Source organism: Micromys minutus, assembly GCF_963924665.1.
Source record: "Micromys minutus genome assembly, chromosome: 27".
NCBI classification, from domain to species: Eukaryota; Metazoa; Chordata; class Mammalia; order Rodentia; family Muridae; genus Micromys; species Micromys minutus.
This window is the reverse complement of record NC_137962.1, coordinates 37,374,231-37,399,987: the sequence shown is the minus strand read 5'-3', so window position 1 is coordinate 37,399,987 and position 25,757 is coordinate 37,374,231. Positions and strand designations below refer to the sequence as shown.

The window sequence follows — 25,757 nt, the reverse complement described above, 5'->3', positions numbered from 1 at the left end:
GACAAGGTCAGAGAGCCTCTGGGCTGGCAAACACATGGAGATGCTGAGAGGTGACATGCCCAGTGAAGCCAGGGACTCTCATACACAGCTCATGCCTTGTCCTGTATACCCTTTCCTTTAGCTGCTTCTGAATTATATTCTTTTAAATAAATGTAACTGTAGGTGAAGGGACTTACCTAATTCTGTGGACCATTCTGCAAATGATCCAATATGCATAGAGGATTGTGGACATCTCTGATTCACAGGCAAGTTATGCAAAGACCATGAGTACACTGTAACCCCACCACTCATGACTGAGGTTAGTCTGCGGGCCTAAGCTCTGTGCTCATGGAGTCTATACTCACTCTAGGCAGCTGGACAAAACCAGGTGGCTGGTTGTTGTGGGAAGAGAGAACCAGGGACCTTCAATCTGTTGTCAGGTGTTGAGAAGTGAAATATAGGAAGGGTGAGATTTTCCTTCCCACACATGGCAAACTTCACTTAGGCACCAGCTACCACAGTTTTATAGACCTTGCTGGGACTCCTAACAAAGTGCACTTAATTCTAGAATGTGCCTCTTGTGTTTTAAGGCTGTTTGCTTGCCTCTGCATTTTCCTATTTGGTGTCTATTTAAGAAAAGCAGTCTTTAACCCATCAAACCTGTAAGGAAAACAACAGAAACAAGATTTGTGCCTAGCATCCCTTAAGCCCTAAACTCAATCCCCAGCACCGAGGCAACAAGGAAAACAGCCATCCACCAGCGGCAGAGTCTACCCTGGGCTTGGACACAGAGGTTCTTAAGAACTGAGAAGGCGGGTGGAGGGAGGCGGGAGGCTCTCAGAGATCCCTTCTAGAACCCCTCTCAAACTGTGGTATGTTTTCTATAACATTTATTTAGACAGCCTACTTCTTGGCAAGAGATTGGGGTGAGAGCCAGAGGCAATGTAGGTGGGAAAGAAGTTCCCACACTTGGCTGTGGTTGTTTTTAACATTACCCAGCAGTGTAACCCGTAGCCTTTCTTCACAAGAAATTCTAACAAACCTCCTGCGCCCAGATTAACTGAGGCAACCACCTCCATTTGTTAAACCAACAGAATATTCAGCAACCTGCACATAAGAGGCAAAGAATGCAACAAAATAGCCTAAACAAAACAAAAACAAAAAATAGAGCTACTATACCTATTCATGGATTCTAAAAAGTAGAGCAACACAGCCATGCCAGGCCAAAGTCAGAAGGCACGGGCTGACACCCCAGCCACCCTGAACTCGGGAAAGAACGCAGCATACCTGACCTGACTTTTCCTTGGTTTGGGTTCCTAAAGATAGAGTGAGTGTTCCCACCTAAAGGTCACTTTAAACTTGCAATTATGCAGTCTGATAAATTTTTAAAAATCAACTTTATTTAACTTTAGATACACCCACCCACGTTGCAGCTCAGGGCCCATGGCCATATGCGCATGGCTGTGTAACTCCAGGACAGTCAGGACAACAGGTAACTCTCAGAGTCATTCATTTCATCCGGCTCCGAACTGTCTCCTCCTTCCACTTGTTCGTTACCCAGAAAACCTGCACAATTTTCCTCACGTATTTTTTTTTTTTTTCCTTTTGAGATGGGTCTCACTGTGTTGGCCATACTGTTCCTGGTCACCTGCTTCAGCCTCCCAAGTAGCTGGGACTACAGTCACATCCAGAACCAAAACTAGCTGGCACAGAATTTAAAACTAGCCTAATTACACACTGCACAATTCATCAAGTGTCATAAACACAGCGCACTTTCATTACCCAGAGAATCAGCCTCGCCCTCCTCAGGGCTTGGCGACTGTTCAACTAGCCTATACAAAATGGATTTAATGCATTCTGAGCATTCCATATAAACACAGTCATAACGTGACTCCTTTTGTACCTGTCTTCATTCACTTGGCACACTTTTTTTTTTTTAAGCTTTATTTACTTTATTTCATGTGTATGCGCGATTTGCCTGCATGGATGTCTGCATCAAGAATGTGCATGGTGTCCCTGAAAGTTAGACGATGGAACTGAAATTGGGAGTTAAAGACAGCTGTGAGCTGCTACATGAGTTCTGGGAATAGAACCTGAGTCCTCTGCAAGAACTGCAAGTGCTCTTAACAGCTGAGCCGCCGCCCCAGAGCTGGCACAGTAGCATTAAGGTTCACTGACTTTGTAGCAAATGTCAGTTCTTCACTCCTTCTCATGGCTAACAGTCTACTACATGGTCAGACCACACATCAGTCTTTTTTACCACAGTGGTCAGTTAGGTTGTTTCCACTTTTGGCTATATGATTAATGTTGCCAAAAACTTTTCTTAAACACTTATGTACTTGTTTCTGTGTGAGTGTGAATTTGAATACATGAGTGCGTAGTACATGTGTGGACGTCAGAAAACAACTGTGGGAGTCAGTTCTCTCCTTCTACCACGTGGGTTTCAGGGATCAAACTTGAGACACAAGGGCTTGTCAACATGCGCTTTTACCCACTGAACCATCTTGCCAGCCCTGCAGGGAATATTTGTGTACAAGTTTTTGCACAATGTTTTGACTTTCTTAGAATGAACGTAGAAGCTAGGTCATATGGGCTATGTTTTTAATTTTTTGAAAAGCTGCCAAACTGTCTGCATTTTTAAAACTAAACTTATTTTGATCTAATTATAGATCTTGTAAGAATAGGGAGATCCACACGGCCCACACCAGTTTCCTATTAATCACACATTACAGAGCCACATGCGCTACTGTGACCAATGAGACTGACACTCAGACAAGGCCTCCTCCTTCACTGCCTGGCCTCCTACAGATGGTGTACAATTATACCCTTACATCCTCAGACTCCGACAACCACAATCTCGTCTTACTTCTGACAAGCCTGGTGGTGTAGGCTTTAATCCCATCATGGCAGATCTCTAAGAGTGCAAGGCCAGCTCCCAAACAAAACCAAGCTAAGTTTATACAAATATCATACAATATGTACCTTTTTTTTCATGCCATAACTGTCTTGGGAGTTACTTATAGGGACTTTCCCCCCCCACACACACAATATGTCATTCATTTTTAAGAACTTGAAGCAATATTTCAGTCAGTATTTTTTGTTTCTATCAAGACAGTGTTTCTTTATGTATCCCTGGCTGTCCTAGAACTTGCTCTATACACCAGACTGGTCTCGAACTCACAGAGATCTGCCTGCCTCTGCTTCCCAAGCACTGGGATTAAAGGCGTTCATCATCACTGCCAGGCCCCCAGTCAGCATTTTTTTTTAAACAAAAAGATGATATATGCCTGTGCATGTACATGCCCATATGTGTGTATACCTACAGAAGCTAGAAAAGGGCACTGTACACCTGAAGTTGTCCTACATGGGTGCTAGGAACCAAACTCAGGTCCTCTACAAAAGCAACAAGTCTCTTGAATATCTAGCCACCTCTCCAGTCCTATCATATTAAAAAAAAAAAAAAAAAAGACGTGGTGATTAAGAACACTAGCTGCTCTCCCAAAGGACTTGGTTCAATTTTTAGCACCCACACAATCATCTGTAACTACAAATCTAATGCCTTCTTCTGGGCTCCATACGTACCAGGCAAAGATATGATACAGAGACATACATGCTGGCCAAACCCCCATTTAAATATAAAATTATAATTAAAATATTTAATTTATTTATATATGCTGGTATCCACAGAAACCAGAGGCACTGGATTCCCAAGAAATGGAATTAAGGGCAATTGTTTTTGTTATATAAACTGGAAATTTTTACAACAAAAGACGGTCCTCTGAAAGACCCATCTTTCCAGTCCCACAGCCTCCATTTAAGAATGTCTTATGAATTGGGTGTGTGTACTTAGTTAAATCTGGTTCCTTACATTGTATACAGTGTTTATTAAATTCATAGAACACTGATGTGTTGGTAACCTATGGACTGGTAACTTGTTCACTGTTACTGGGGTATTCTAGTTTGGATTGGTACTGTCACTTACCTGCCAACCAACTGCCATGGTTTCCAGTCTGAGTCCTTGGAAATGAAATTGTTATGATCCTTCAGCACAAATGTGTGTTTTATATTTCTTGTGTAAAGATCTAGAGATTGGACTGCTGGGTGATTTACTAAATATAGTCAACACTGTGCTGAATTGCCCAACCAAGTCGTTATGCGCCATTTTATATTCCACACTGTGCCTCCCCAATGCTTCACATTCCATACATTTGTAATCAACATCTTCCCCATCTCACCTACTCCAGTAGGTGTGTACTGGATTCTTTTTGTAGCTCTCATTTGCATTTCTATGTTGACCAATAATACTTAGGGACTTTGAAGAGATGACGGTTAGCATCTTTTTTGGGGACAGCCTCACCTGGAATGTGGAGACAGAGATCTGCTGCCTCAGCCCACACCTGCCCAGCATCATATACACTGAAGTGTTAGGTTCAGATGTTCTAACCATTCCTTACTGAGTTTTGAGAATCCTTTATAACTGAACGTGTAACAAGTGACTGTAATTCTAGCATTCAAAATGCCCAAGTAGGAAGAACAGAAGTCCAAGATCTCCTTCCTCCTCTAATACAGTGAGTTCAAGGCCAGCCCGGGCTACATGAGACCATGAGTGTCGACCTACTCCCCATCCCCCCTCCCTCCAAAAGTAAAAAAAAAAAAAAAGAAAGGAAGGCAACTTACTTAACATTAACATTTAATTCCTTGTTTTAGTCCTTATAATTCCGTACAAAGCACAGGCAAACAATCTGAAAACAGATTTCTGGCAAAAAGCACCTGGATTAAAATTTTTAAGCTCACAGGCAGGGGACGTTGGCTCAGTTTGATCCCCAGAACTGCATCCCTGGGCTTGGTGGCACACACCTACAGTCCCAGGACTCAGCGGGTAAAAGCAGCAGGAGGATCAAAATTCAAGGTCATCTGAGGCTACTTGAGAGACCTTGCCTCATGGAGGGGGGAAAGATTTTCAAAGAACAACACTTAATTTGGAAATTCAGTTTTAATAATTAAAGCCTATTATACTAATGTCATCATTTTATGCTTAAAAGGAGCTGCATTATGATTACCCATCAAAATTTTAAAATATAACTTGATGTATTTCAACTTACAAAACCTTCTAAAAGGTTCGGTTGAATGAGAGTAGGTTAGTATGCAGAGGAAAGATCCACAGCTCTGCCAAGAACACAGCCTAACACAAACACTGCAGAGATAAATTTCAATAAATCTTACAAAATAGAAACAAAGGAAAAATGTAAAAGGGATTTATACAAACAAGTCAGTGGGAACACAGCGTTGAGACAGCATACCCGCATCACGCATGTCTGCTCAGTGCAGTACTTGACTTCACAAAGCCACCCCAAACCCACAGCTCGGGCTAACGTGAGGCATCCTGCTTTCTGGCCATGTCTTCCTCGTTCTGCCAACTACACATGCACATAGACGGGAACGTCTATAGGGATTTATATGAACAGAAATGTACACCATAGAAAATCAGAAAGGTTCAGGAAAACACGAAGGCCCAAAAAGAAAATCTCTAGTCAAATCCTACTTTCTGAAAGATCTGTTAGTTTTTGGTAGACAGACTCTGAGCCAGCAAGCCCACCAGCCCACCCTCCCACACTCCCTTTCCTTCCTTCCTTCCTTCCAAGCTATGGTCTTATGTAGCTCTGGCTAACCTCTATCTCACTTCCAAGTCAGGGTCTCATGTAGCTCAGGTTAACCTCTATCTCACTTCCAAGTCAGGGTCTCATGTAGCTCAGGTAAACCTCTATCTCACTTCCAAGCCACAGTCTTATGTAGCTCAGGCTAGCCTCTATCTCACTGTGTTGCTTCAGAAGATAATAAACTTGTGATCCTTCTAACTGCCTCCTCCAGTGACTGGATTGGAGGCTAATACCCTTCTCCCCGCATTGCTGGGGACTGAACCCAGGTTTCTTCCACGATAGACAAACACTCTGAACTACATCTCAAGCCTCTATTATTTTAAATTAGATGGAAACATGAAAAAAAAAATTTTCTATACTTTGAATATACTTGTTAAAAAACAAGTATTTTCCTATCTTTTAGTTTCCTTAAAACAACTTCTTAAAAGTATTTTAAGACTAAAGAAAATAACATTTTTTAAATGTATGAGTTGTCAAATACCAAGGGAGCTGTAGTAAGTTATTAGAAAACCCAGGAAGAAACCTTTTCAAATTATTATAGTTGTGTGTGTGTGCATATAGATACATGCATCACTGCATGCATGCAGAAGTCAGAGGACAACTTGTGGAGTCAATCCAGTCTTCCTACCTTCAAGTGGGTTCTATGGATCCAACTCAGGTTACCAAACTTGCTCAGCAAATGCCCTTGAGCACTGAGTAATCTCTACAGCCCTAGAATTAAAACTTATACACATTAAATAAAACTGAACCCACCCGTACTTTCTCTGTGTTAGGAACTGTGAGAAGCACTTCACACACTAAACAGTCTCTGGGACAGGCAATGTTGCATTCCTAGTTTATGAAGGAGGTAACGGGAACAGAAGCCAATAAATGTCCATTGCTGCTAGCTTAGAGTCAGTAACCAGGCCATCACTGCCACCCCCAGACCCTAAGTGCTGGGGCCTGAACACTGAGGAGGGAGGGCTGCACCCTGGAAAGGCAAGCACTGCAGCCCCAGCCTGGGCTCTGTATTTGCACTTCTCACGACTTCCTGGCATTTTTCTTCTCTCTTTTCTAGTCACTGGGGACTTCACAGAGCGTTTGTTTTGCAGGTTACACCTATCAGTATTTCATCTTGCCAGAATGTAAAACAGAAAGCACAATAACTTTTCACATCTGATTAGCTTTCACATTTAATTCTGCATTCATCTGCTGAAAAACTCCATCATGGGGCTTTAGAATAAATGTATTTTACACTCATGAGACCATAACACTAAGAAACAAAAGGTAAGCCACAATTTAGAATTAATATAAACATTTTGATCTTGCGCCCTCTGAAAGAGCTCAGGACATTAAAGCATCCTCAACCACATCCTGAAAGCCACTACACTACTCTTTAGACTCAGTTGGGCCTGTCACACAGTGATTTAAAAGCATGCTCCGGCAGTCACAAAAACCAAGTTAAGATACCAGCCCTGGTGTCCATCAACAGATGATCAGATAAGAAGCATGTGATCTCTCTCTCACACACACACACACACACAAACACACACACGACAAAGGCATTTTACTCAGCTATCAAGGACAGCCAAACAGGACTGAGGTTTACATGCAAGCATGAGCACCTTTAGAAACCCAGCCCAGTGAGGAACTGTGACTATGGTTCAAGTGATGGGGAGGCAGAAACAGGAGAATCCCTGTGAGCTCTCTGACCAGCTGGTACAGCTCAGTGAGTGAGCTCTAGGTTAGTGACAGATCTTACTCCAAAATAGAAAGGAAGGAAGACACATACACACGCCCCAGAATTATGTCATTACCAGGTAAACAGATGGAATAGAATATCATAATGCTAAATGAAATAGCCCCAGACTCTAAATACAAAACAAAACAGATGACAGCAGAAGTAAAGATATTTGGAGGAAGGAAGGGGGGCAAATATGAGTAAAGTCAGTATTTTGATACTAAATAAAAATATGATAATAAACCAATTACTTTAAACACCAACTAAACACATTCATAAAAAAGCCACATTCTGAGGAACGTACTTGTCTAAAAGACCCTTCAAATTTTTATTATCATTTATTAAAGACCATAAGACACTAACTATATCCAACAGTCACATACAGAGAGCAGGGGTTTGAGGACCAGCCCCCCACTTGGTGACACATTCTTCAAGACAGCCACACGAAGAAACTGATAAACAAGTCGTGAGTCTGTCAAATGATAAATGGTGTGAAGAAGATGATGCAAGCTTTTTATGTTCTTGGCCAGAGAAGGACTTACGGAGAAACTGATGCTTAAGCAAAGCTCTGCAGGGAGGAAGCCAGGAGCAAGTGAGAAGTGTTCCACTTAGGAGAACCAAGTATGAGAGATTAGCATGGGCTGAGGTGGCAGGAACACTGAGCCTGCACGTTTGTGCAAAATGAGCGAGGGAGAGAAGCAGCCGGAGTGATGGCCGCCAGCAGGTTCTGAGAGGAGATCATCTGACCTTAACTTTAAATGAATCATGAAAATCTAAACAGCTTGGATTTATATGAAGAGGGCTGTTTTGTTGGAGTTTTAAAAATACATTTTTATTTATTTAGTCCCATTTCATGCAAGCTAAGGACAAAGGTCAGCTTGTGGGAGTCAGTTCTCTCCTTTCAACGTGGGTCCCAAAGATCAAAATCAAATCATCACGCTTAATGGCTGCTTCCCTTACCCATCTTGCCGGCACTGTTTTGGTCTTTTTTTGTGAGAGGGTCTCACACTGTAGCTCTGGCCAGCCTGGAACTACAGTAGCCTAGGCTTGATCTGAACTTGGGAAGCCACCTCCCTTGGCCTCCCAAGATGTGTTCCATCTCTTACTACGTGTCTTCATGCGTTTGAGTTTCACGTTTCCTTTACAGATGTGACACAAGGTCGTGGCAGTACATATTCTCACTACGGCATCTCTCTTCTTCTATAACCCTTCTGTGCTCACGCTGCTGCTGCCTCGTACTCAGTGCCAGCATGACAAGAAGCAGGCCCCCTGAGCTCAGCACAACCCTAAAATACAAGGCAAAGAAACTTGGGGTTTGCGTGTTGGTAGCAGCACAAGGCCCTTAGTATTTTTCCTTGTTATTAAAAGGAAAAAAATTTAAATAATGCCTATGGTATTCATAAAAGTGAGGCTCCAAAAAAGTAAGAGTGTATACAGCTCATCTTTGTTTAATTTGGCACTGTTATAATGAGGCTAAAATCGTGGTTCAGAGTCTTGTCAGCCTGCTTCATCCAGAGAAACAAAAGAGAAGGAGAAAAGAGAAGTGAAGGAAGAATTTTAATTCCTTTGATCTGGATCTTGACTCTGAGAGCCCAGATAAATCAGTGAGTCAGAGAGAGGGCCGTGAGTATAAGCAGAGTTCTGAGGACAACAGCTGTCTGTCTGCTACCTGTCTTGTGAGATCATTACTCAGGCCAAAGAAGTCAGAGCAAGATGGAGGGTGGAGAGCGGCAAGGCAAGTCTGTGGCACTGTGACCTTACTTCCTAGTGACAGGAAGCAGGTACCCAGACATCAGGTTTTTATCTCCTCCAGTCCTCTCCTTCCTTCCTTCCTTCCCTCTCTTGAGATAGAATCTATCTGGTCCTGGCTGTCCTGGAACTCACTATGTCAGGCTAGCCTCAAACTCCCAAAGATCCACCTGCCTCTGGCTCTCCAGTGCTGGTATTAAAGGCCTGTGCCACCAAATCCTGCTTTTACTTTCTCTCTTAAACCAACAGAGGCACCATCTCTGGAGGTTCACATCTAGCCTCATACACTGGAGATCTTCGGTGTCTTCTTGTAAATATCTTGAAACAGAAAGAACACTGGGAAGACAGTGAAGACACAAATTCTCCTCCCACCTCTGTCACAAATTAATTACATGACTTCAGGAAATAAACTAACCCCAAAGGCCAATTTCCTCTTTTCAAGAGAAAAAGAGGACAAGAAAATACCTAGGGTTTCCTTCAAGCTCTGTAGTTCCTTAAAAAGAAATCAGGGTGTTTTGAAGCCCACAGTGTTGAGAGCATTCAGAAATCTAAAAGTAGGTGACCCAGGCTGAAGGTTCTGATGTTTTTATCCGCTCTCTATACTTCCAAGAGGTGGGGGTGGGAGGTCCTAAAAGAGTACCATGTACCAAAATGGGCGGGGCTTAGTCTGCTTAGTCCCTGCGCCTTAGCACTTTCCCCGGCTTCCCTTGAAGTGACTGCTCTCCCCCTATTCTGCACATTCTGTTTTAAAAGGAACAGTGAAGGGGAAAACTGCCATGACCAAGGAACAAGAAGTCAAGGAAATATTTAGGAATTAGGTACAAAGATATCAAAGGAAAAGGAAGTTAAGAAACAGAAGCGAAACTTTTTAAATTTGTGATATTTTTTCAAGAGACAATATGTAAGTGGTGTAAAACATTAAAAAACAAACAAACAAACAAACAAAAAAAAAAAAAAACAAAGGACATTAAGAGCAATCTTGTTTCTTTAGCACAACCAATAAGTGTGATCACATGGGCTATGCTCTGCTCCTTAGGTTGAGTAGTAGGATTCATGGGTTTGTGTCAAAGTTTATCTACCTATGGCAGACCTAGGCATCCCTTTGCAGTTATGGCAATCTCAGAGTTAAGCTCAAACAAAACTCAATTGCTTTATGGAACACAAAGTCTCTTCCACTTCAGTCTCCCAGGATTCTGTCATCCTTTTACCCTGAGTCAGCTTACACTTGGGCAAGTGTGAGGCCTTGGGGACAAACACATGTGCACAAGCAACAGGAGAAAAAGCCAACTAATTGCAGAACAACATGAACAGGCATGCACCATGGGACCAAAGCAGACTTGGGGGCCATCTCAACCAATTCTTCCACAGAAGTCTGTCTCATTGTTACAGAGAAATAAACTGATGGAGTGTTACTGGCTGAAAAAGGCAGAGGGCTGCCTGCTTGGGGCCACACATACACCATCTGTCAGGCCTGAGCCCTAGCACCACACCCCCATTCTGGAAGACACCAGTCAATACTGTGGCCCTATATTACTTATTCCCTTAGGGCCAGCTTCAGAAATTCTACAATAGCCATTCAAGTCATTTTCTAACTGTGACAGTCCAGACAGATTCCTATGGCAGTGACACAAACTCTAGTTGTGGCCTGTTTGAAACACTGAGGTTCATATAAAAACATGCATCCTCACAGACAGGGTACACTACAAATTCAGAGAGGAAAAAGAATGTCAACTGTGAAAGCCACAAAGCTTTGGATAATGACTGGGTAAGACAAAGGATGATGGTCGCTGGATTAATTTATTTATGGAAGAAAAGATTACAAAATACTTTTATAAAAACCTTAAGGGCTTTGCATATTAGTCAGGAAAATGAAGTCAAACAGAATTCTGCCATTCTTCAGAAAATAAATTAGTGTCTATCCTGTGCCGCCGCAGGAATCCACATTCAGCTGAGTGATTTGCTCTTAAGAAACGAGTAAGTGGGGGCCTTCCAGATGACGGTGGCAAACAACTGCCTGTAACAACAGCTCCTGCACTTACAGGACAGAGCCACACACATATACATACACCCATAATTAAACATAAACCTTTTTCAAAGAAGCTAGTGACCGAATCTGGATGCCACATACAAGTGATACCCGGGTACACGGAGGCCACAGGAGTGAGAGGAGGTGGAGGGATCCTACTAAGACAGGTTCCACAGAAAGGCAGCACCTCTGGCAGTGTGGAGGAGGCAAACCTTAACAGACACTCAAGAGTATCCTGCCAAAGTCTCCAAGCTCTAAATACTGAGCAAAGCTGTTGCTGAGCACAGCGTGCCGCAAACTATTATATCCAATACCTTAACATTTTGCATCTTCGGTTCTTTCTGAAGGATTTATTTTATGAAGTGGAAGGCATGTCTCTTAGAAAGCTATGACGGCACAGATTAACATAGTGTGTGGCTTGTAACAAGATTCACTGTTTACTGACATTTCATAGCAGATTCTGTTCATTTCCGATCAAGATGGTAAATGAATTACTGCTACAATGGGCTTGTGGCTATGGCACTCCAGAACAGAACAGTAAATTTCACAAACCCACCTTCAGTAGCTAACATTTAATGTGTTTGTTTGTTTGTTTTTAACATTTTCCTAGTGTAAGTAATGGGAAGGTCATCCTTGAATGCAGTTTCTCTGCTTTTACAACCACAGCAAAAAGACAAAGTCCATATCTATTGTCTTGTTGGTCGACCCCTGGTCCAACCTGTATCCATGGCCTGTCAATTCACCCACACTTGTCTTACACACGGTTGTCCTTTGAAAGTTTTATGAAGTAGTTGGTGTGACAGATGGGTGACCAGCCCTGCCCAACACATGCTATAGGAAACCTACTCTGAGACAAGAAATGACAAAGAGCAGTCCTTTCTCTTCCTTTAGAGCTAGGAACACTGAAGTTATCTTAGAGGAAAAAGAAGCCTTTAACTCGCACTGTGAAATGTTATTGTCTAAGATAACTAAAAATAAACATGATCAAAATGAAAGAGTTCAAATATTAAAATCTGCCCCCTGAAGTAAAATACACATTTATTTGCACACACAGGAAACTGGAATATAGATGGGGAAAATGCAGTCAGTTTTACCTGGGAGCTACTGAGACATCATCAAAGACAGATGGAAACACTCAGATAAGCACACTATTTGTTTGGAACACAAAGCTCCAGAGATCTGTGGGCACGAAAGGAAAGAGAACCTGAAATGCACAGCACATAACAGAAAAATCCATATGATAAATGACTCATTATGGCTGTTTGTAAACCGGGAAGAAGAGAATGATAGTGGATCCTTCTTCCCTGGTCCTTCCTGTCCACAGGCACAACCTGTAATGTCTTCAGCTGATGTGTCCCTGGGCCTGAGAACACTCCCTCCAAGCACCCCCCCGGGAGAATGGAGACCACCATGCCAGTGACTGTATCAGCCCTACCAAAGATTTCATTCTCCTCTGCATGAGGCCAGGGAACAGGGTAGAGGGCACAAATGCCACTTGTATGCATCTGTCAGAAAACACTACAGATTACAATTTAGTAGAAGTCTAAAAATAAGAAAGGGAACATTCTCTATTTTTAGATATCTGACTTACAAATTTTAAAAACACCAAAAGTAAAAGAAACCATTAAAAAAAAAAAACCTATCTGGCATTTTAAAATGTTTTAAGAGAAGCTTTGAATTAGAAAACTATTTTTAGAGATAGAATTTCAAAAATCCTGCATACTTCCTGTTAACTGCTTCTCTATCTGTAAAATTTAACCCCGATCCTGTGCTTTATCAAGAGTGTCCCCACAGATGCTTACAGACGAAATGAAAAGGTTTAACACAGAAGAGAAAGAACCGTGGAGGAGACCAGGAAGGACACTGTCAGTGACATAGAGAGTAGGTTTTGATTAAAGACATACCATATGAAGCAGCAAAAGCAACTGAATTATCGTTCTCTAAAAGCACTACCAAAACAGTGATGAAACGGTTAAAGAAAAACGTATAGGTCTCCTTGCTGAGTACTCTTCAGATCGGTGAGCATCAAACGCAAAGCTATGTGTGAATAACTAGGAAATGCAATTACAGACAAATTTAAAGGCAGTAAAACCCTGAAAATAAAATAGAGGATAATTTATGTTTGAGCTTCCCACATCAGCCAGTGCTAATACAAACGTGTCCAACCATCTTAAAGACGCCTGTGGCAAATGAGCATTGCAGGAAATAAGGGAATTACCTGACTGCACAGCCATCATTAGCATCTCAGGCTCCAGCAGAGTCATGACCGAGTCTTCACAGAAACAGATCACAAATACAGAAAGTCCAAGTCACAGAGAAAGTCTAAAAAGGCCACAGCAAGCTTTACAAATTCAGTCTCATGCCTGTGCACAGAGGAGAGTGTGAGATCTCATCGCTCTTCTCCGGGGCAAGGCAAGATGGCCCAGAGTTGAGTGAGTGCAGACAGGAAGCCCTGTGCTCCAGAGAAGACCTGAAGTTCGTGGTTAGAGCAGTGGCTCCTCCCCTCCTCTCTAGGGGGAGGGGAGGGGCATAGAAAGACTTCAGAAGACAGATCAAACTGCTTCCCTCTCTTAAAAATGGGAACACAGGTTTTATTCAAAACTCTGCTAAAAGGAACTCTGGGGCTGATGCAGTTTAGGACAATAAAGCAATTGCAATCCAAACTCAATCTCATGAAAGAAACACTCGGAGATCAGACACACATCAACATATGATACAAATAAACACATATTCAGCATAACTTTGCTGAAGATTCTAACAGCCTTTCATACGTGGTATTTATAGGCAACAGTAAGAAAGCTGATTATTTAACTACAGTTCAACTGTTTCCCCACCCCCTCTCCAATTAAAAAAATGTTTGTAAAAGCCAGAGCGGTAATCTGTTTCTCACATCTGCCAGTCCGACTGGAGAGCCACTCACTGCCCATGGGGGGACATGCTAGCTGTGGATAGACAGAGGAATGTTACCGATAACCTTCCTAAAATGCTCTATGATCACGATGGATGTATGGCACACATGGGAAGAGTCCCTTTCCTGATAAACCTCAGCCTCTTTCTGCAACAAGCAGAAGCTCTTAGAAATGAGAACAGGTAAGGGCATTTTTCTTTCCCTAGGGAGAAAAAAAAAAAAAAAAAAACCCTAAAACCTAAGATCCTTTTCAATTACAGATGGAAATTATTTCATTTGCTCCAATAAAGGTAATTTATCCCTTTTGCAGTGTTTTTTTTTTTTAAATAACTGATACAATAACATGATATTAAGATGCTTCTGGGCAATTTGATGGACTTTTAATAAATACCAGAAAACTAGGAAGCTGTTGGGTGGTTATCTAGAATTCCTGACTCTTGCTGGTGAAGGGTAGTCTCAGCCCAGGGGATGCCTTGATACCTACAAAGTCAAACAAGTGATCCGAAAGCCCTGGGAGGCCTTTTAAAGGAACAGTTTCACAAAGAGGGCAAGGCACAAAAGAGAAGGCAATGCAGATTTGGAGCAGGGAGGTTCTTTGCAAAAGAAAAACTCTTTCTTTCTCACTCCAAGAACATCATGTTTAAGAGCTCAGCTCTATATAGAGGCGAGGAATGACTCAACAGGCAGCGGAGTGGCAGCCAGTGTGGGCGCACGCTGCTTAGGGAGGCAGCAGCTTTCTCACGGCCCCCTTCTGGCAACCAAGCTCCAACTGCCAATATGAAAAAGGAGTGAATTTCAACTGGGACCGTTGAAGAGTGCTCAGAGGTGAGTAACTTTGGGAGAGGCATCCCTAAAAGGCCGAGTCATCCCCTTGACCCTCTGGAGCTGTACAATATGCCAGGAGACGTTGGTTTGGTTTGTTTCCTTCATACGAAGCAAGTTCTCACTCACAGTGCTGTACTTGGAGGAAATTACAAATTACAAGATTTCTGCATAGAGGCCAAAAGAAGGGCACAGCCTGTCCCCTTCCTGCACACGCACCTCCCTGCCTTAGAAAGTGCTCACAATGCCACACAGTCAGTGTTCAGCCCTCCGGAGACACCAACAGTTATATAGTGATGGACAGTAATGGGAACAGCAGGTTTCAGCTGGTTTCATTTATTTACAGCAAATCCTACGCATATGAACTTGGAACAAAAGGAACACGGTAAAGAAAAGCTGTTTTTAAAACAGAAATTTTAAAGTATGATTTTTTTAAATCTCAGAAAGTAAGATATTTGCCTAACAGATTTTGCTTTTATTGTGATGGCTGCTCTCACTTGTTATCCTGACTATATCTGGAATCAACTTAAAACCCAAATGGCTAGAACACCCATTCCTACTTCCAGGAGTAGGAAGCCCCACTTCTGATCTGGACCTCCAGGTGGGAAGATCCACCTCTAATCTGGGCCACACCTTCTGCTGGCAACCGACATAAAGAACATGGAAAAGGGAGACTGGCTCTTTGCCTGTTTCCCTCACTCTTGCTAACAAGCCCGTCCCTTCACTGGCATTTAGAAGCTACTTCTTCACCAGCCGGGACATCAGGCCTCATACTGGAACAACTATGGGACTCTCAAACCATCCACTGGTAGACAGCAATTGTTGGACGAGCTGGACCACAGCCTGAAAGCTATTCTAATAAATCCCCTTTAGATAGATATAGTAGATGGATGATATTCATTCATTCATTCATTCATTCTATAAACTCTGTTCCTTTAGAGAATCCTAATACATGAAGGACATGGAAACGGTAACTTGCTCTTTGCCTGCTTGCACTCTTGCTGTGCATCCACAGTACCTGTACACACAGACTTTAGGAAAGGCCCCTCAGTTCCAAAGTATTGGATTCAAGGTATTGAAAGCTTTAGTTCCACATTTTTTTGTAAATTGGTAATGTTTTATAAAAACAACTGAAAGATACATTGATAAAGCATACAGAACTGAAGTATACATTCTCTACTTTAGGCGAGAGCCACAAGGGGACGAAGAACAACCAAATGTGAAATAAAATGAAAGCTTTGCATCTTGCCAATCTTGACACTCTAGCTAAGCAAGGCAAGTTTAACACGACCCATGCTCTATTAATTCACTAAAGGGGCATGATACTACCAGTATAGTTCTTACATGCTTGACTTTGGTAATTCCTTAAAACATTTAAAGGATGTTAAATAACTTTACATAGTACATATAGGTTTCCTTCCTACCCCACCAGATACCAAAACCCCCAAAGGCCTTTGTTCTTCCAAACCTGGAAGAACAGACTCAGGACCCAACACCCTGGCAACAAGGCAGAACGACTGAAAAGTCAAAGGTACCTTGGGGTACACAGTGAGATTGTGACTTCAAGGAAGAAAACAGACGGATGGGGGTGTGGGAGGGAGGGGAAGAAGAGCAGCCCAGTCCAGAAGCTTTTAGACAGATACCCGTGAGAGCATCAGTGCTCTCCCTACCTCCTTCAGCATCCCCCTTAGAGTTCCGAATGACTCCTCTCTCTCTGCTCCTCTCAGGACACCCTTCCCTTCTTTTACACATGCCCAGGGCTATTTCACCCTTCCTAAAATTTTTAACTTCCAACTAAACTTTTAGCCCATGTCTAACTGTGACATGGCCTGTAAGTCCGCAACTATACCTTTCTACCCAGATATCTTAATTAAGCACACACGTCCAAAAAGCAAAACTTCTGGTGTCATTACCCTGCACTGCCCCCGGAAGACATGACTTTCCCCTTCTTGATTACATAGATCCCAAACCATACTTAAGCTCCTCCCAGCCCTGAACCACTAATGAGTTACAAAATGCAAAATTAGTTAGAAATGAAGTTGATTACATCATAATATATTCTTCACAGCCATTTTTTATTCTACCCCTTCAACCAGTGCTTCGCTCCAGGCCTTTTAATGTTGCCTAAAGTCTGCAAATAGTTTTAACTTACAGAAAATGTAAGCACTTACAAAGACAGGAAAGGATTGTGTATTAAACTGCTTACATTCCCATCATTTACACAGAAACTCGCACCCATGTGGCCACTTGCTCCATTAGACTTTCTGTGAGTCCCATCACCACAGAGTGCCAATCAACACGGCATGCCAAAGCAAATCCACGGCATCTTAACTTTCCATATATAGAAAACACAAAATTATCCAGTATAACGAAATACCAAAATATTTTAATCCCTTAATATGATCACCTAACTGGTATTTGAATTTTTACTATACCACACCAAAATATTCTAATCCCTTAATATAATCAACTATCTAACTAGTGCTTAAATTTTCCCAGTTACCTCATACATTTTCAGAAATCGATTTATTCAAATTGGAGTTCATAGGTGACAACATGTTTCCTCTCGTTTATATGTCTCTAATGTTTCTTTAATCTTGCACTGTCTTGCATACAGGCTGGCTTTCTACATTTTGGAGTTTGCAGTTAAACATATATTCTGATCTATATCCCTCCTCATTTCCAGTTATTGAGTTACATATAGAGCCCCAATCTAAGTTAAGTTAAAGCTTGGGGCTGAAATGTCTTAAACTGCAGTTCTGGTCTCAGCGATGCCACAGGGGCATGACCTACACAGCCTGTACAGCAGGGCTGACCTGATGGGGTGACAGGGAACGAAGGAAGACACACATATACACAAATGCAGCTAGACAGGCTGTGCACTCTAGGCCCAGCAGCAGCTAGCACATTCATGTGGCTGAACAAGAAGGCAAGTGTATTACATGCCACGGAACAAGGAGGTAGACAGGTTAGCTACACTCAGGAGGTCTTCATAGAGAGCAGTCTCAGGTCTCAGACATCTGGGAGAGAAAAACTATGGTAGTTTCTATATACTCAGGTCAATTGTAAAATTGTTCATAAACACTTGTACTTGGACCAGAAGGAGGCATGACCTTTCCCATGGGTCTGAGGCACTGGGTTCTTGACATGGCCAAGCCAACAACACACATTCAGGACTTCATCCACTCCCCATACATCAGTAACCATCCATTTATTCATTTATGGGCAGGGTCTTGACTCTGTAAATTCTACTTCGGCCTCCTAGAGGTCGTAAGAAAAGCATGAGTCACTTGCTGTGCTTTTCCTGGTATCTAAATGGAGGTCGGAGGATCACTTGCAGGACTTCGCTGGTCTTGAGAACCATCTCAGGCAGCAGGTGTGTTCACCAGCCCCTGAGGTAAGTTCTTAACTGTGCTGTTCCTGTCCACTCTTCCTGTATTAAGATAGTCCTTGTTACCATCTGACTCTTTTGCTGTCATTCATTTTTTCTGCTTTATCTTATTTGTTTAAATTTGTTAACTCTATATTTCTCAACGGATATGTGTCTGTTGAGAATACACCACACATGTGCAGATGCCCCCTTGCCAGGGGTTTGATCTGTTATCCTAACATCTTGTGTTTTTCCTTTTAAAAGAATTATCAACATTTGTAAATGAATTGGCTTATATAACTTATTTAATCTCTCTGTTTGTCTATCTGTCTAACTATAAGTTAGACAATGAGATCCTCTTTTACCTTGATCATTCTCTAATACTTTAGAACTCAGTCAAAAAGTGTCTTGGAATAAATGTTTCAACATTAAAGTGGTCAAACACTGTAAAAAGTAGAAACTGTTTTAAATACCCAACTGAGAAGAGAGAAAAAAAAATATTCAACAGAGTATGAAAAACCTTAAGCTACAAGGCTAAATGGAAGCAGGATACACAACACAAAAATCAGCAGCGATGGCGCAGGAGGCGCCCCAAACACTGACAGCAGCTTTCTCTGGGATGTGGGTGGACCTATGAGGAGCCGGGGTTTTTTGTTTCTAATGCTTATTTTCTTGGAGTAGGGGTTCTAACTGGTGTCTGTTCACTAGGAGCCTGGCTTAACAGCTGACGAGTGAGATGGAAAACTGTCTTTAAGACTGGGATAAAGTAGTTTTAGGAATGTCTCTAAGTCACTTTATAAATAGTCATTTAAAGAATCTTAAGACTTGGACATTTTCAAGTGAGACTAAATCTGGAAAAGCTTTGAGACTTCCTGAGGAACATAGTTTTAAAACCCTCTTTTCTTTACCCAAGAAAATATTATAATTTAGATCTGAAACTGCCCACTCAAGATTTTTACTTCTCTCAACGATTAATTAGTACCTCCTGTGCAGCTCTGTGTGCAGAAGCACACAGGCATCCCACACGGGAAACACACGCAAGATTGGCCCTTTCTCCCCTGCCAGTAAAAACATGCAAAACAGAAATGAGGACTTCTTAAATCGCTCACAAAGAGAAGGAAAAGCCACATGGAAGGGAGTAAATATAACCTTTCCCACCCATTCTCTCCTGCACTGCCTTCACACGGCTCTCCCCACCCCACCCAGCACCCCAGAAAGTAGACTGGACTAACTCTTTCAGGAAAATACTTGGGATCAACTAGCAAAAGGGAACTCAAAGAAAAGGGAACAGTTGCAACATATTTAATATAGGAAACATTTAAAGGGAAATGCGGGGCCAAAACTATAGCTAGCATGCAGCGCCCAGGCTCAATTCTCAGGGCCACAAAAATAAAGTAAATGGAACAAAACACATGTAAGAAATAAGAAATTATAATCTCCACATAGGAAATTTTAGAACTTCATACAGAAGCGCTGATACACCAGAGAATATAGTCACAGGACAATAATCTAAAAATACAATTCTCCTAGTTTACAGACTTAACATAATTTTAACCAAACCCCTACAGAAATATTGAAATTCATAAGAAAATGCAAAAAAAAACAAGCACAGATGAGAAATTCACTCTTGGAAAAGAACAAGGTAGGAGTTGCTTCTTCCATGTAACATGGCTTATTCCAGTTAGCACAATTCAAATTGTGAGAAATATAAACTGTCTGTCCTCTGTATAAGTTATCCTTGCACACATATCAAGATACATAAAGCATCAACAGTCTGAAACTAAGAATGACACAAATATCCACAAGAGGAATCAATCTATCTACTTACCTACCTACCTATTTATCTATCTATTGAGACAACATTTCTCTGTGGAGCCCTGACTGCCCTGGAACTGGCTCTGTATACCAGGCTAGCCTCAAACTCAGAAGATTCCTGGGCTTCTTCCTCCTGGGTGAGTGCTGGGACTAACAGCATGTGTGACCACACTCATCTTGTGGAACAGATTAATGAGATCTATCTATCTATCTATCTATCTATCTATCTATCTATCTATCTATCCATCCATCCACCCATCTATCTATCTATGGGTATGAGGGAAACAGAAACAAATGTTTCTGTTATGCAATAGTTATCCCTGAAAGCATATAATACCCAAGAATGAAAATGGATAAATCACAGATATATACAAGATGATGGAATACTAGCTATGACGAGCAAAAAATGAATAAAAAAATCTTTTCAGTCACATATATTTAACTAACCAATATATATTATTTAGGAATGAGCATAGTTAGTAAAAGAAAATTATAATGTATTCATTCACTGGGTGCCAAAGCTTCTTGAGCTAGAGTCAGGATTGCATATCACAGGGAAGGTTTTCCAGGCTTCTCTGAGCTCAGAGTGGACACTGTGTCTTTTTAGACCTAGATGTTCAGATTCAAAGTAGATAATAGAGGGCTATGAAAACAGACCATGGACTCTTCTTACCAGCTATCTCCAAGTTAGGTAACCAAGGTCTAGGTGAAGCAAAGGCACTAAGTTAGTGGTCCTCATGGCCATGAGTCATGACCCCTTTGAGGGTTACATACCAGATATCCTACATGTCAGATACTTACATTACAATTCATAACAGCAGCAAAATTACAGTTATGAAGTAGCATTAAGAAAATTTATTGTTGGGGTCACCACAGCATGAGAAACTGTATTAAAGGGTCACAGAATCAGGAAGGTTGAGAAGCACTGACCCAAGGGAACTAACTCTTCAGTAAACAGGTACCAGGAGCTTGACCACCAACTGCCCCTTAAGGACGCCTTCTAACCCACAGCTCTTCCATGTAAGACATAAGACAGACAGATCTGAGAACACAGTGTTCTCACTTCTCTACACACAGTACAGCTGTGTACATCTCAGACCCCAGACTTCCTCTGCTCTAGAATGGCGCACTGTCTTGCGTCACAGTCACTTCAGGGATTTTCCACTTCTGCTCCTGCCTTGACCTCCTTCAAAGGTGTAAAACCTACGAGTGTCTGCTCACCAGCACACCCAGCCTCTGCCTCGGGCTGAATGCTCAGAAGACAATGGAAGGAGGAGGTAGAAAGACAGAGGAAAGGGTCTGAGCAGAAAAGGTAGTGGACAGATGCAATGAAAAAGCCAAGAGTAATGTTAGTAGAGGAAGGCTCTAAAATGTCTGCAAGAATGGCTGCCCATGGCAGACTCTGCAGAGAGATCAAGAACAGGATGAGAGGGCCTACATCATCTGTAACAAGAACAACACTGACAACCTGGAAGAGCAATTTTCAGATCAAAGTGTAGCAGTGAAATTTCTAGGATGTGAAGAGCAGAGACAGTGACTAAGAGGAGCACTGAGAATCTGCTAGGCAAGGCTGAGCACACCACACCTACCCCCACCTCAGCCCAACACCTCCAGGGGTCCTCTGTCCCACTGAGGTGACTTTTGGTGCCTCTCCAGCACCAACTTCCTCCTCGTGCAGTCCACATTCAGGGCTTTACGGTCATCCCTCCCCGTTCCTTCTTCCTCAGGACACACAGTCCAGACTCCCCCCCAGCACCACAGGGCTGATCCTTTTTTCTCCACAGGAACCCCAATCTTTTCTAGTGTATTAAGTAGATTTGTTTCATTTACATGTGGAGGTGCATGGAGAGCATCAGGCTGTCAGATCTCTCCATGTTGGTCACAGGGATTTGTCAGGCTTGTTACATGGCCGCTGGAATCTTAAATCCAGTCCTCATGACTACATAGTAAGCAATGAGGCATCTCACTAGCCTCTTTCTATTTTCCTCTCTTCCATCTTTCTTTATAGATTAATACCCGCCCCCTTGTCAAATATGTAAGTTTCATTTAGGACCAGGAGATTAGAAATGAGAAAAGAACACACAAAAATCTTGTGGGTGCCCTTATTTCCCAAACATTCTGCTAAAACTATGAATGTAAAAACCAGTTGTTGCAGCTGGGTATGGTGGTGCGTGAATTTAACCCCAATACTTGGAAGGCAGAATTAAAGAGTGCAAGGTCAGCCTGGTCTAAATAGGGAGCTCCAGGCCTTCCAGGAATACACAGGAAGCATGACCACATCTTAAAACAAAAAACAAACAAAGCTATATAAATAAAAAATAGTTGTTGCCCATTAGAAAAGAGAAATAAACCATTCACTCATCTAATAAATACTTGGATGTCCGCTGTGAGCTAACAGTCTATGTTTCTGCCCTTATAAAATGTGTTATCAATAGTAAGCAATCAAATAATAAACATATACTAAATGAGAGTTGATTTTTAAAAATGGACAAAGTATAGTGGGAGGGGCTATTCAGGAGAAAAGGGGAAAGGAGGGGCCCCCTGAGGGTTCTGGCTGGTTTTCTGTCAACACAGAAAGAAGCATCAGTTGAGGAAATGCCTCCATGAGATCCAGCTGTAAGGCATTTTCTCAACTAGTGATCAAGGGGGGAGGGCCCCGCCCATTGTGGGTGGTGCCATCCCTGGGCTGGTAGACCTGGGTTCTATAAGAAAGCAGGCTGAGCAAGCCAGGGGAAGCAAGCCAGTAAGTGACATCCCTCCATGGCCTCTGCATCAGCTCCTGCTTCCTGACCTGCTTGAGTTCCTGTCCTGACTTCCTTTGGTGATGAACAACAATGTGGAAGTGTAAGCTGAATAAACCCTTTCCTCCCCAACTTGCTTCTTGGTCATGATGTTTTGTGCAGGGATAGAAACCCTGACTAGGACACCAAGAGAAGATGTCCTGCAGCAAAGTTTTCAGGCTGGGACAGCACAGGTCCACATGTGCAAGAACAAGAGAACCAAGGAGGTCTCGGCGGCACAGCACTTCACTAGCATGCAAAGGGTCTTGAGTTTGACACCCAGCACTACAGATGTAAGTAAGGGGCTGAGTGGGTGGGAAAGAGGAAATAAATAGCAAGGAGGTCAGTGTGGCTGGGCCAAAGTGGCAAGAAATGCAGTCAGAGAGATACCACAGCAGTGGAGAAATCTAATCTGACCACAGACCTCTTGGGAAGGCACTGCAGAATTTAGGGAATGGTACAAAACTGATCCGGCTTTCAAAGGCTCACTCACACTGCTGAGTGGAGAATTCTGATTACAGCAGAGGGCAGGGTGTGACAATAAAGATCAACAGACTAAAGCAGGAAAAAAAAAAAAATGGAGAGAAGCTCCTGACTTCAGCATGGCTTCAGAGAGAATCCTCATTAATGTCTGAACAGAATCCCAAAGGACAAACAGAAACATCAGGAAAAGCAGAAGAAAGCCCATGTCAGTATGTACGTGTGTGTAAAAAAGGCAATGTGTTTTGAAAAAGTTTAGCGTTTCTATAGTCTAGCTTCAAACAAAATAGCTCACAAAAAAAATACCATTTATAACATAAGCCAAAAACCATACCTGACAGTAGATCTAATTATATATTTACATGATCCTTTTCGAGAAGCTTGTAAAATGGACTAAGATAGTCCAGAAAACACTTCTGATCAGAGATAAAGCTAATCAATAAACAGAAAGAGCCATAAATATATCATATATATATATTGTTTTTATTATATTTATTTGGTGTGTATGTACACGGCATGTGAATAATGACCAGAGGCCAACTTGTAGAAGTCAGTCCTCTCTCCTTCCACCATGTAGGTCCCAGGGACTGAACACACATTCCCAGGCTTGGGAGCTGGTATCTTTACCACACACTGAGCCATGTCAGTAGCCCAAGATCCGTTTATTTTTAAATACAAATTCTACCATTTTCTTATAAATGATATAGTTTAACCCCAAATCCCAGGAGATACACACCAAAAGAAATAAGTTTTACAGAAGAAAAGTATGGTTCATAGTAGCCCTAAATTAAAACAATCCAAATGTTTATACACTATTGAAAGAAACTATAGCTGTAAACAAGAAACATTAATTTCAAAGACATATCAGAGAAGCCACCAAGAGAGAACACGCAGGATGATTCTATTTCTAAATGAAGTATAAAAGCAAGTAAAATACGTTGCATAGAAGGTCAGGCTCACAGGCTCAGCCACTCAGGAGACTGAGGCAGAGGACTGCCTGAGGCCTGAGCTTCAAGCAGCCTGGGTTAACATAGTGACACCAGCATCTCCGAATCAACAAACAAGTAATTAAACAGAGCAAAGTGAAAATAGACATCAGAAAGAACGATGATAATTTCCTTTAGGCAGGAAGAAGATAGAACACAGTTAGAAAGAGGCACAGGGGAGCTTCTCTGGCAATGTTTAATCATTCCTTTTACAAACAAGTGTGTTTAATCTTCGATAACCCAACAGAGAAGACGCACGCTCCATTTCAGCAACAGCGAGTGTGCCAGCATCTGAATCCTTACACTGAGGTACATCAGACACATAAAGTGGGTTGGTAAAAGAGATGGACAAACAAATATGTGAGGTAGGACTTGGCAAGGTGGCACACACCTGCAATCACAACAGGCTAAAGGCCAACACAGGATGAGACCCAGTCCAACTCCCAGTTCTCACCCTCCAAAAACATCAGGGGTACAGCTGGAGAGGCGGTGTAGTCGTTGAGCACAGGTGCTGCTTCTCTTAGGAACTGCTCTCTTGCCAAGGTAACTCTTATAGAAGAGGCATTTAATTGGGACTTTTCTGCCCCAGAGATAGTTCACTATCATCACGGTATCATTGGCAGCTCCTAGTCTTTACTAAGTAGTGCCACTCCCTGATGACTAAACATTCAAATATATGAGCCTAAGGGGGCAGATCTTATTCAAACTACCACACTGCTCTTGCAGAAGACCCAGCACTGACATGGTTGCTCACAACCACCGACAACTCCAGTTCCAAAGGATGTGATAGACCTCATCTGGCCTGTGCAGGTACCAGGCATGCGCAGGGCACACATGCATACATGCAGGCAAAACACACACATAAAATAAAAACAGGTCCTTAAAAAGGCAGTGGTGGACTCTAAGCAGAGGACAAATAGGTTTCATCAAAAAACTCTATTATATATTTTAATATCTTTTTAGAGAAAAAGTATCTCTTTTGTTACCATTATTTTGTTTGCAGAAATTAAGCAACTTTAAAATCATGGGAAACTTAAAGGGTTAAGAGCAGCCAAAACAATTTAAGAAACATAGAAAGACCATCCTAATAGATAAGACTAATTAAAACAATGTTATCAACACAGAAGGTAGATATAAGCCTGGTATTTTGAAGGCAAATTACACACTGATTAAGAGACTAAATCAGAAAATATGTATCATTACTAACTCATAGGTATATATTAAATATTTATTAAATTATATTATTAAATATTTATTTCTTCTACAAACACAGGTTGTAGAAGAATACACAGTTACTAAACTAACAATGGTTCAACTTACAATCTTTTTGACTTTATGGTGATGCAAAGGCAGAGCAATGTCAGAGAACCTACTAGCCACTCTGCCCAGCTGTAAAACTCACAGAAGTGTCCTGAGCCTAAGTTAGGTGGGGCTATGTGCTAGGGAGGTTGCGTTATATTGTGGT

General features: G+C 42.0%; 1 protein-coding gene across 2 annotated transcripts in view; it reads right to left on the bottom strand.

Moving 5' to 3' along the window:
* The window catches only part of MRTFA (myocardin related transcription factor A), a 99,429-nt gene that overhangs the window by 72,998 nt on the left and 674 nt on the right, over positions 1-25,757 (bottom strand). Inside the window, exon 1 of one of the 2 annotated variants that reach the window (XM_080939771.1) lies at positions 13,350-13,439. The exons of the other annotated variant lie outside the window; for it this stretch is intronic. Within the exon in view, the coding sequence (XP_080795897.1) occupies positions 13,350-13,395 (46 nt within the window). The 5' untranslated portion in view covers positions 13,396-13,439. Of the gene's footprint in view, positions 1-13,349; positions 13,440-25,757 lie in introns of those variants that run through there. 2 annotated transcript variants of the gene reach the window in all.